The sequence below is a fragment of the Zeus faber genome (genome assembly GCF_960531495.2).
Source record: "Zeus faber genome assembly, chromosome: 9".
NCBI classification, from domain to species: Eukaryota; Metazoa; Chordata; class Actinopteri; order Zeiformes; family Zeidae; genus Zeus; species Zeus faber.
In genome coordinates, this window is record NC_137197.1 from 31335173 (window position 1) to 31347689 (window position 12517).

Sequence of the window (12517 nt, forward strand, 5' to 3'; positions counted from 1 at the left end):
TTGCCAGCACCTTCTGGGACAGATGCGGCTACAGGGAATGGGTTAATTGGGCATGGTTGTGCTCTGTTGTCCAAATACTCGCACACACCGTGCCTGGCTCGTCACAATCGCAATCCATTTGTAATGATGTCATCTGTTTATTGACGTTTTTTTTTACATGCACATACACACGCCCACGTAGCATTGATATTCAGACATAAAAGATCTTCAAAAGGTACACGAACGCTCATTTGTGTTACAAAGAATACTCACCTCTTAGTTATTGCTCACTATTAAATATTTCTGAGTAAACTAAAGTGCAGTAAGATTGAGAAATTATGTTTTGATTTGTCAAAATGTCATAATTTGGTAGTAATTATAATAGCACCTCTCTGATAATAGAGTGGACTACAATTTAAGACACCATCGAAAGCATTAGTTCTCTTTTGGAGTGAAGATCTCATGGTCAAGTCATCGTGGATTCAAAGAACTTGAAGAACTTGACATTCCTCCGCATTTCGTTTCTCTTACCAGTGTTTGCTGTACTGCTCCCCAAACTGAAGACTATATAATTAAAGCTTTTTGCTCAGGAATCAGTGCTGAGGTATTTTGAAGCAAAAAAAGTGTGGCCACAAAAGTTATTCTCGATAATGACATACATTGGTCTTGCGTCAACCCCTAAATACTCATAGTTTCTGTGACAGAGGAAGTAATTAAATTAAGCTGAGGTACAGCACAAGTTATTTTTGTTAACTGAGAACTAAAATCCCTTCGATGTTCAGTCAAAGAAAAATAACTTATCACTTTCCTTGTAACCCTCTCTCATTTCTAATCACATTGGCATGATGGGAGCTGGGGAGTAATCACCTGTCCCCCACCCATTTGCTCGAGTGCCAAAGTGACTGCTTCCTACGAAAGTGTAAGCATGCCACTGCCAGATCATCCCTACAATTCTAAGTGGGGCAAAAGTTTAAAATCAAACTGTAGGACTCAGTCGGCCGGTGGGGCCACACCCGCAGTACCTTCTGAATGTATTTGTACCACTGTATCTGATTGACTCAAATCAGTAGTAAGTGATGTTAGTCACGATACAGAAGATATTAAGCAACATCATTTGGGATGAATGATGAGGAATGAGATGAATATCAACAATATTGATATTGCAATAGTTTGTGTTCAACCTGCTCTGCCCCTACAAATTGATCATAGGGTTTGGAAACTCGAAGTCAATCTTTATTGTACTTGTGCTTCTGTTAGATGTATGAAGTCATACAAGTCTAATGTTAACAGTTAAAACTACCTGGACTTAACAAACTTACATTTTTGCCTAACTGCCCATATAAAGATTATTGGTCCCATTAATTATCAATGCAAGTTATCAGTTAAGAAGTCAACACCTTTAGGGCATTTTCTTGCTATTTCTATGAGTAAAGTGTGTTAACGGGGCACTTTGGGGCAACTTTGGTTTTTTACTATTTAGGTCTTTGTGTCTCACAGTACTCCTGTGATGTGCTTTTCTTGCCCAAGCCTGTCCCAACATGATGGTTCTGTTTAAGCCCGGCTGCCGCTGCAATGCGCTCATTTTAGATGCTTTCCTGTGCCTGGCGGCGAGCTCAGGAAACTGCTTGGTGTACAGAATATCCGTGTACTGTAGCTCCGGCGTGATAAGGTTCTGACAATTTATTTTTGTCTGACCCTCTAGGCCGGAGTTTAAATTATAGCCCTGAATGACGGCGGCACCGTACTGGAACGGCTTCAGCCCCGTGTCCTTTATCTTCGAGGGGTCCACCGCCCCGCCGCCCTGGAGGCACGTCTTCGTCAGCTGGGCCCGCAGCTCTCGCAAGCGGGATACTTCCCTTCCTATGGCCTCCCTTCCCACCACAGTGTCTACTTTCCTCCAGAAAGTGGCATTGAAATGTTGGTACAGCCTCCAGTCGAGGGCATTCCAAGCTATGATCTTGTCCGCTGTTTGCGGTAGGAGTGTGTTACGTGTCCGCTGACTCCGGCTGTTGAGCTTGAAGGAAACAACATCGTCCAGGGTCCAGCACAGGACATGTTTGAGCAGGACCATGGACTCGTCAAAGTATTCCGAAATGAGGATGAGGTGAAAGTCTCGCTCGACGGTGGCAATGGCCGCCCGGGCTCTCTCCTCCAGGTCTTCGGCATCAGACGCGACGTTGTTGTCGAAGCCGAAATCAAAGGCCAGAATGTTATGAGCGTAATGGTTGTTGGTGAGCGAGGTATTGTAGCTACGCCAGCCGTAGTCCAGGAAGTCATCCAGGCTGCGGGAATTGTGAAAGGCTGGGATGCTCTTGTAGTATATATAGATGGACTCCATCATAGTCACCGGGTGCCTCAGGATGGAAAAGTAGAAGGTGTCTTTCGGCATCACCCTCGCCACCTGTGGGACGGGACAGAGACGGAGAGGGGTTGAAAGCGTTGTCACAACAGTTTTGTTAAAAATATCCAAAATTAAAACTTTGAAATCATCTGGGGGAATTAGTTATTCAAATTCCAAGAGTATTTGCAGTATATGCAGTAAAGGGCATAGTGCCGAAAACTACTCTTACCCCAATGCAGGGTTTGTATGAGGCACTTAAAAGTACCCTGTCCTGTTATCTGGTGTCATAATGATTAGTCTTGGCCTTCATTAGAGATGTTGGATATCCTGAAAATTTTGTTCACAGGGCCTTGTGTACAGTATGAAAACATGCAGATTAATTGTATGCAGATGTTAATGGTGGCCATCCAAAGTGTCATGTAACTGTGGTAAAGTGCATCTAGAAGTTTGACGGTGGTGGCGGTGGTGGTGGTAGTAGCATGGGCTGTAAAGCATTTTAATTTCTTGTGTATGGGCAAGGGGTTTCACATGTTATGGAGTGGGTAAGTTGAAATGATTTGCAGAGTTCTATATTTCAATGTTGTTGAATTTCTGAAGAAAGAAAGTGGTACGGCGGGGGAGTATGATGATTATTCTTGATTGCTTCTGGTTCTGAAGGTATATGATGTAACTACTATGCAAGATAGAACTTCAGAGTTAGGACAAAATGAAATCCTCCAAACAGGTTGAGTCAACCCTCCAGAAGGTTTTTTTGTATCCTTTTCAACAGAATTTCTCAAGGGTTTAAGTTTAAGTTTTCATTTCTGTAAGTTTTAAGAGGGTAAACTAGAACATAGTCAGTGTATATGCTTAGGTTCATAAAATACTGTTGAATCCAAAAGGAGAACTAAAAAAATAATGCAGACAACGTGGTTTAGTTTATTAAAAAAGAAACATACATTGAATTCCTCAACTTCACATGGTTGCAACACATAACGGCTGAAAGTAACTCTTTGGTTATTTATTTTTTGCCCCCAAAAATTGCACAACTTCCAGAATGTGTGAATTGAGGTATATTGATATTTAGATTTTTCTATTTTTCTATATTTTTTAGGCTTATATCTTAGCTTTTCATTTAAAAGCATATCATTAGGATTATTGTACATTACCATTTCTTCTCATCTTAAAAGTTCCTCTTTCTTGTTCACTGTTAGTGAATGTTTATTTACATTATTTATAAGTTATTGTATATGACCAAATCTTTGGGGTTTATTTTTAAAACGTTAATTTATTTTCTTTTGTGTTTCTGTACTTTTTAGGTTATATTTGTTGTATATCAATCCGTTAAGTGTATATTGTCATATTTATTATGTAGTTAACTGTTATCTTTCCAAATGTTTTCATCTATCCATCTATCCATCTATCTATCTATCTATCTATCTATCTATTTTCTTTTTGGTAACACTCACCTCAGATTTTCTGAACCTCATGTGGTTGCACATGATGTGGAATTCCTTCATGCTCCTGCCTCTGACGCGCTCCACGAAATGGGAAGCGAAAGTGAAGGGATAAAACAACTGGCTGTGCATGTTCAGCGGGAGGGCAAAGGTCAAGTTCCGCTTGTCGCCGTAGCGATACAGGATGTTGAGGATGGTGCTGCTGGCTGTCTTGTGTGTCTTGAGGAAAACAATATGCTTTTTGGCCTGACAGGTTCCTTGACTTATTTTCCTGGAGTCTTTGGGGGGGTTCAGGGCACGATTCAATTTGATCCCATCTGCCTTGCGCTTGAAAGTGCTGCGGTTTGACGCCGTGTAAGACAGCGCCCCCTCTGGTTGGGTAACCAAAGAACGTTCTGTATCGAAATTGCTAATTACCGCTGGATGTTTGGGTGGCGAAAGCTTTGTGGCCATAACTTTACTTCGCTCTTTCGGCAAATCTGCCAACGTGTTAATTGTCTTATCCACGTGTATCAACGATATTCGCATTTCATTCGAGAGCTCCAGGTATCCCGCCGCACCCCCGCCATTCCCGTCCTTCGCCACGCTCCTGTGCGGAACATCTGTTGCCAGGTGGTGCCAAGTCTGTATTATTTTTGTCAATCCCTTTTGCAAAGTGGGAAGAGAATGCTGGAACTTGGCGCTGTACCTGAGATTGGCAAGTCCCTCACCTGCAGGTTTCTCATTTCTGAAAGCAAAGAGACATATATTATGAGTCCATATGTTGATACAATACAGCACTGCATATGATCACGGATATTTGACATTCGACAATATATCACAATGATTACACAATGATGATAAGATTTCATCAGCAAAGCTCTTATGGACCATTCATAATGTACTAATAACAGGCAAAGCTGTTGATCAGGAATTCATTAGGAAGTGTAAATTGATGTTTTAGTGGTCTCCTTCTTGAATGAGTATGCTCTATAAGAACTAAATTGATAATTTGTTGAATTTATCACAACTTGCAGTGCATTTCACGATGCAAACCTATTTGAGTGACCGAACCAGACCGGACTGGATTGGCTCAGTGTGTTTTCTGTGGTAGCTCAATTTAATCGTATCGTATTCTGTGCTTGTGTATTCTAATACCATAAGCCAAATAACCCTAGCATTCAATTAGCAAATGTTTGGCTTGGGTTCTCCAAATTCATTACTTGTAATAGTGGGCCAACGTTAACCCCCTTAATGTCAGCAATGGATGAAATACATCTTAAAAACTGGACATCTTTACATCTTAATTAGTACTAGTTGGAATTTTGTTTTACATTCCCTGACTATGGACTTGTGGTATGACTTATATATTTATATTATGCTGTATATATTAGTATGAATTATAATCATTGAGGAAGCTGACATGACTCAATTTGAAAATGGATAACGGGATAATATTTTAGGCATGGCCATCCGTCGTTTCACACAATATTTAAAGTTATAATGTTTAAAGTGACATATTGAACATTTCATTCAAACTGAGGCAGTGGTTCTCAAATGTCTTTTGGTCGGATCCCCTTTATAGGAGTGGTAAAACCTTCTTGCCTAGTCAAGTCAACTTTTTCTCTAAAATGTCTACATTTTTTTAAATCTTTTATAGGGATAATGCTCCTGTAGATCCTGTAGAAGCTTTAGTGGATGTAAAAAATATGCTTTAGAATGAAAATAATATATGATATGATTTAATTTATCTATAACTGTATTATACAGGATTTATTCAGTCATCAACTTTGGTTCCGCTCAGTCAATTCGAAAATCAATTACTAAGACAACAGCAGTGACAGACTGGGATCAAAAAACGGCCCTGGCATTTGCAACAGAGAGGCCCCAAACCCAACCAACCCCACCCAAATGTGAACATAAAAAGCTTGAGATAGCGATTTACCAGATTAAACTGCGAGTGTTGAGCACCAACTATCCTGAGGGAAACTTCGGAGGGAACCAGCTACCAGATGGTTTGATTAGTGTTTCGCACCCAAGGCCCAGGTTGGTAGACCAATTTGCACGTCAGCAGTGGCATAGGTTTCATTTGAACATTGTAGGGGAAACATTAAGCAGGGGGTTCCGAGGGGTTCGTCCCCCTAAGAAGTGTTTGAGCGTCAAACACTTCATTTCTGCCTTTATGGTGAATTAGTATGCACCAATTTGTATCTTTTCTGCATCAATTTATGGTGGAAATGTATTTATTTATGTAAAGGAAAGCTTCTTTCATGTTTTTTTATTGGGGAGGGGGCCGCAAATGCACGTGTTCGAAATATTCAGTTGGTCGTATCCCCTGCGTCCCCCCGAAAATCTACGCCTGTGCACATCAGGACCGCTACGGTCCTCCACCAGAGTTTCCTCTGGCTTCACCCTGCCCAGGCATAGTTCACTGTCTTTTGGGTACTATCGCACGCACTCAAGCTCCACCTCCCCGATGAACCGTGCGTAGGCAGGCCAGTGGTGTGCAAAAGCCCCGGGAACTGGGATCTCACCTCGGCCGGCGCACGCCAGCCCTCACTTTCATTGCATAGCAGGGTTTCGTTAGACCCTCTGACTCGTGCATGCATTATATTCTTTGGTCCGTGTTTCAAGATGGGTCAGGTGGGTAGCCAACATCTGCCAGGGTGAGGGACGAGGGGGCCAAGGGGCTCTGTCCCCTTCCTAATGGTGGGCAGGCAAGGCACAGCAAGTAACCGAGTACGCAGCCCCAGTAAGCAGTGAGGTCAGGTGGGTAGGGGGGGCTCTGTAAAGCTGGCCACCGGTGCAACAGTGAAGCCCACATGACAATCTTCAATGGCTTCTCGATTTATTGATCGAAACAGAAACCTTACGTCACATCTGAACTGAATTCCAAATCCTGCTGAGGCCTGCGCAACTGTACCTGGACTGCCGGACGACTCCGACGATCTGGATGGCCACGCAGACCACGGTAAGTACCACCAGTAGCATCCACAGAGAGCGCAGGTGGTTGCACAGCACCCTCTTCAACCACCTACAGAAGGCAGCAAGCACACAAGCCACTGTTACCGAAGGCCACAAGGACAGCTCTTTCAAACCCTCCTGGTGTGTGTGTGTGTGTGTGTGTGGTGTGTTATTGGAAAACAGCCTTTTTCCTTACAATATTTCAAGCAGTTATATTCCAAGGTCAGAGAACACCAAGTTTTGCTGCTGAGACTCATGAAGTGTAGTCGGGCGGTCAGGTACAGTATATGGTGTGATTATAGAGACTAGGCTGAGATTCAATCATGTCGATGGCATTTATTGATATAGTAACGAACAGGGCCATTTGAAATACATATATCAGAATAGTTGATCTGTCTAAAACTGTTTGGGTGTTGGCAAAAAGCTGTTCTTTCAAATGCTTCTTCCAGAAAACCAAACAAATCTTGAGCTACTTTGAGTTTGTTTTGGAGGATCTTGTAGTATCAACATGGTTCAGATTTCTAGATGTGCAGTACATCATCAAAGGAATGTCATTAATGTAATTTAGGGGGGCTGTGGTATACGAGGTAGAGTGAGTCATAGGCTTGGGCCTATATTCAAAAATATCAAATATGATATTTTACCAAATGTCCCTTTGAGAGATGTAGCCACATTGAATTGACAATGTAAGGTTTCTTGGGTGTGTTCGTTTGTGTCAATTGAGGACTTGGTTAATGATGAGCTTGAGACCCGGAGAAAGATGCTCAGTAGCCTTTTAGCCCTCCCCTCTGGAATGAGTCCAGACACTCAACCTGCCTCAAGGTGTAACAGGATATCAAACCTCAACGTGATGAATTTTCCATTTCATTTCCCGCCGGTTGCCAACTTCAAGCTCGACAAAAAAAACAAAAAAACAATCTCAACACCATTCTCAATTCGCAGTGGTTTGTCTGCAAATTTACCGTGTCACTCTGACTCTCGCTCTCACACTCCCTCTCTCTGCCCCTCATTCCTGGTAAGCAGAACGACACATCTCATCCCAATAGAAATGTACCTCTAAGGACCACATTTGTGGGAATATACCCAAGTTCTTGATCAAAACCTGATTCCAGACACTGGTCAACCTTGATTCCAAATACTCTCAGACAGTTTTGTAGTGCTATCTTTTTTTTTAAACCTGGGGACCATATAACCCCACCTCCAACCCTCCTCCAACATCGAGCCTTGGAGGGATTAGCTTATAGGAAATAACTCCTGTTAAAATGACAGTATGTGCTTCACTTTAACATGCTGTTGAAAATGTTAGGGTAAGGGTCGGGTAAAGATTAGGGTTAGGTTCAGGCTTAGTGTTAGAGATAGGGTAGGGGTTAGGAATAGAGTTAGGGAGATAGAGAGAGAGACTACACAATTGGAACAATTGCAGAGCCGGTGTTTTTTTTTGCTGCATCAGAGAAGCAAAAATAAAAGGGAAAAGAGGACTAAAGGGAACCTATTATTAGATGAATCTGGTTTCAAATCTAAATCTGGTTTACCGCCGCTAGAGTGCAGAGGCGGCATTGCCGCTAGTAAAGGAGTCTGTAGTCTGTAGACACTAGGTGACAGCAGAGTGTTTGAATCCTGACGACATGTGCTCCCCTCATTCGGCAGCTGTGCCTGGTCAAAATTTAACTTAAAACCTATTAGGGCTGCAGATATTTCTCTACTCCCTTTGTATTTGTATGATTTATTATTTTTAATAAATCATATATTGTATGTTTGCACTATGCAGGGCAAACCTGTTATTAAATTAAGCCTCTTTCCCACTTGCACTGAAAGTCGTAAATCTACTGGCAATGTTCCGTATTAGCATCATGTGCGAAAGGGATCCAGTCTCTAACCTCCTCTCTCCAACCCTGTTTCCTAAGAGTCGTTCCCTAAATTTCCCCACTCTCGACATAGTATCTTTGGGAAAATGCCAGTACGGCTGTGAATGGAAGTGTGTGGGAATGGAAGCAGTAACATTGCCGTAAAGTAGGGGTGGCGCAAATTACAAAAAAAGCACAAATAGTTTGTTTTTATAAATATTTATTTTGTACAGATATTTCAAAAGTTGTCTGGAAGGAAAAAAAACATTCCGAAAAATGGCGTGTCCGATCCGAACCGTGGGGCTTGGCTGCAAAGATGAGAAACTGAAACACGTCCACTGTCTACGGAGACAGGTCTTTTTATTGTTAAATAATATTATTTTTCTTCTTAAAAATGCCACTCAGACCCTTGACATGTCTTTTAGAATTAGGGGTGAGAGGACATCGAGCCCAAGTGCTTCACTTGCCTGCCAACTGCAGCACGGAGCTGGAGGGAATGAGCGGAGAGTGAGAGGTGGATTGTATATTTTTAAATAATACGTTTATTAAATCAGTGTGATTCTCATCAGCCGACCAGAGCCATATTCTCTTCAAAGAGCCATAATTACGTCACACATTCTCTGTGTAATTAACCCCCTTAAATGCCACATCACATTTCCCCCTTTGTTCCAGTAACTCTCCAAGGGTGCACACTTGGACATCACACTTTTTTTATTTATTCATACTTTTGTGTCTGTGTTAAGGTGGTGGCTTCCCATATAGGAAGGAAAATAATTCCCCCCAGTATCCCGATTGCAATTGTGCGTGTGATGGGACCGCTTGTATGTGTGTGTGTGTGTGTGCGTGCGTGCGTGCGTGCGTGCGTGCGTGTGTGTGTGTGTAAGGTGTCCACCGGTGTGTGTACATGACTTATCCCAGTTGGTTCTGGTGTATAAGGTCGGTATTACGTCGTGGCGCCTCCAAGAAGCGGAAGCTCCCTCCGAGTTCCGCAGCGCGTAGATACTTCCGGCTGCAGGAAAGCCCCAAACTGGACAAGATTGACAACAGCATACCACGTTTCGACCCCAACGCCACAGGCAGCCAGGACACTGGGGCCTACCTATGTGACGACTCCTGGAAAGATACCCAGATGTCACCACATACGCCAGAATCTACCTAATTAAGTCAGTTCAAGTCTTTGAACGCCAACACACAAGCGTCACAGACAACTATGTGCTCCTCTGCTAGGCACTAAAGAAGGAATTCTCTGAATCGTTAAAACCAAAAGGCCTTAGTGCAGCCATGTCAATCAAGCAAAACAGACAGGAAGCTCCCCAATTGTACTATGCTCGCCAGCCCCCGAAATGAACCTGGTATGAAGGAAGATGTGCACTTTAAAACGCTCTCTAACGCCATTCCACCACCGGCCATCACCTAGGTGTTGCGGCAGACCCGGACATGCTGACCAGCATGATCTGGCCGTAAAGGGGTTTGCAAAACAGAGCCAAACCCCAACTAGGTTCACAGAACTCGGTGTATCTGTCCTGAGTCTTGACACTAATGCAATGCCCCTAGAGCTGGAAAGAGCTGCTGGCAACAGACCAGACGGGTTCCCAAACGCCCCTTTCCAAAATCGTTGATAATACCCACATCAGAGACGCTCGCCACTGCAGCAAAAGGAATCTTCTTCCTCCAGAATCTTCCTCAGAGAGTATAATTCTAAGGATACAGAAAGAGGAGAAAAAGAGTATAACTCCTAGGCAGTTCAGCCAATTGCGCAATATGAAATGAATGTTGTGGGCACTTGGTAACATGATATGGACTTTTCAGATTTTCGTCTGTGGTTCTCTCTCTCTTTAATTAAAAGATTTATTTGGCAAACACAAATTTAATACCTATATCAAATGACTGAACGAGACGGATTGAAAAATTCTGAATAGAACAGGGATCTTGAAATTAGCTACATCAAAAGGGAACGCCTTCTTTACTCCCAACAATCCCTCAACCAGTGGCCATCAAAGGAGGTCACTTCCAGTTCTGCCCCCTCGAGGCAAATAATACAAGCGAGACACCATTGTCTCCTAGTTCTCTTCCCTGAGACTCCAGCGCTCTAGTGACCATCTTTGTTTACCTAATAACTTCATTTTCTTTGGCGTGTTGCCATGCAGCCTTTTTTCTCTTCCTCCGTTTTTGAAACCACGTTTTAAGCGCCACGACTCAGCCAAGTCGTACAGCTCCTCAGACACACTTTTAAACCTTTAAACCTCGTGTCTTTTACCTCAACTGGTGCAAAGCAGTACGCACACTGGACCTTCCCTCTGAATCTGCTGACTCCACCCACAAACCTACAATACACCCGAGCCCCGGAGATTCCCGCCAAGCCCCATCTTGCCGTTCCGGGCCGAATAATACGTGGGGATCTGTGGAATTATTTGGTACCAAGGACGAGACTCCAAACACCTGGAACCAATCCATAGGTGTCACAGATGGACGCAAAACCAGTAATCCTGAGAGTCCGGGAAGCTCATAGCAGCTGATGTTGTTTGGGCACTGTGATCTCTTTGTTTTATTGTTCAGCTTCATAGTGAGTTAGCTGCGTCCTTTGTACGCATCTAAATGCATTCCTTCCAGTCAATCTACTGTTAATACTCCCCCATTCACTTCAACCTACTTCCCTTGTGTGTGTTTGTCCTTTAACTCACTTTAATTTCTTTTTTTCTACCTCAACCTTTTGCCAGATTATTTTAATTTTATTATCAATAAACCTTCATTGTTTGATTAATAAGTAGTTGGGTATTTAACTGATATTCCGTGTTGGAATTTCTGACTGGAGAACAGGCAACCCTGAAAAATACAGACCTCTATAGATATATTACAAAATTGGTGGCACCCAACTAAACTATAAATATTAATTATAGGTCCTCATCAAGCTAAAAGTGGCGCCCAATGTGGGGCCAAATCACATCATTATATGGTATATCAGAGAGATATTAGAGATAGGAGCTGATCTCATAGCTGCTATCGGCTACTTCCGTTGTTTTTCCCTGAGAGTGACTAAAGCGTGTTTTTTATTTACAGTGCAAGAAATCTGTGTGTGAATTCACCCTGTTTCTTGTCTAAAAAACATTATCTGTAGTGCTGAAGCACTGTGTCGTTTGTGTTTAACCCTCTGAGGTTGTTTATCGCACCCGCATGATCGCAGGTAAAAAAAAGTGACTTTGATTTATAAATCTCTCTCTACCCCTGCGTAGTTTTATTATACATGCGCGGCAAAAAAATTGCCAGAAAGCTTACAATCGCAACTTTCTGACCTTCCATTTTAGATTAATACGATAATTATTAATGTAGGTTCGATTTGGCATTAAGTTAGACCTTGTATTTGTTCTCTCTATCAGTCTTTCCAAACCAACACCTATTTATCATGTCAATGGATTCGCAGCTCCCACATCCTTCCATTCAGACCTGATGCTTCTTTGCATAATGACGCCGCCCCGCTATGACGTGGCCACGGCCCCGCGCCAGTGTGACATGTGGACGGATTCGATAAATTATGTCCTGATTGTTAGGCCCACGGCCTCCCAGCACCACTAGAGGCCGCTCTTGCCCCATCTGCAGCTCCCCCTTGAGCCAATTGCACACACCTGGGATCAATTACCTGCATCACTCCACACAATATTTAGTCTCCAGCTTTCCAGTCATTCTTTGCCAGACCGTCAACTAGCTTACCCGAGTTGTACATCTACTGGCTCCATTCCTAGTTCCAAGTTCCTAGCTCCTAGTGCTTGTTTCAAGGCCGTAGTTTATGTCTCTTTGTTTCGTCTTTCCCTTACATGCTTGTCTCCTCTCGTCGACCCAGTCTGTCCGTCCATCTCCAGCCAACCCGGTTTACCTGCTTGTCTCCGCTCGTCGACCAAGGCTGTCCGTCCTTCTCCATCCAGCCCGGTTCCCCGTCTCTCCACCCGGATTCTGGACCCCTCCTCCCAGTCATCATCATC

General features: G+C 43.1%; 1 protein-coding gene across 1 annotated transcript in view; it reads right to left on the bottom strand.

Moving 5' to 3' along the window:
• gal3st2 (galactose-3-O-sulfotransferase 2) overlaps positions 1 to 12517 on the bottom strand; it is a gene marked incomplete at both ends in the record, with an annotated part of 88106 nt that overhangs the window by 61906 nt on the left and 13683 nt on the right. The window contains 4 exons of the mRNA XM_080006769.1: positions 1502 to 2380; positions 3769 to 4127; positions 4467 to 4483; positions 6659 to 6769. Of these exons, the coding sequence (XP_079862895.1) occupies positions 1502 to 2380; positions 3769 to 4127; positions 4467 to 4483; positions 6659 to 6769 (1366 nt within the window). The remainder of the gene's footprint in view (positions 1 to 1501; positions 2381 to 3768; positions 4128 to 4466; positions 4484 to 6658; positions 6770 to 12517) is intronic.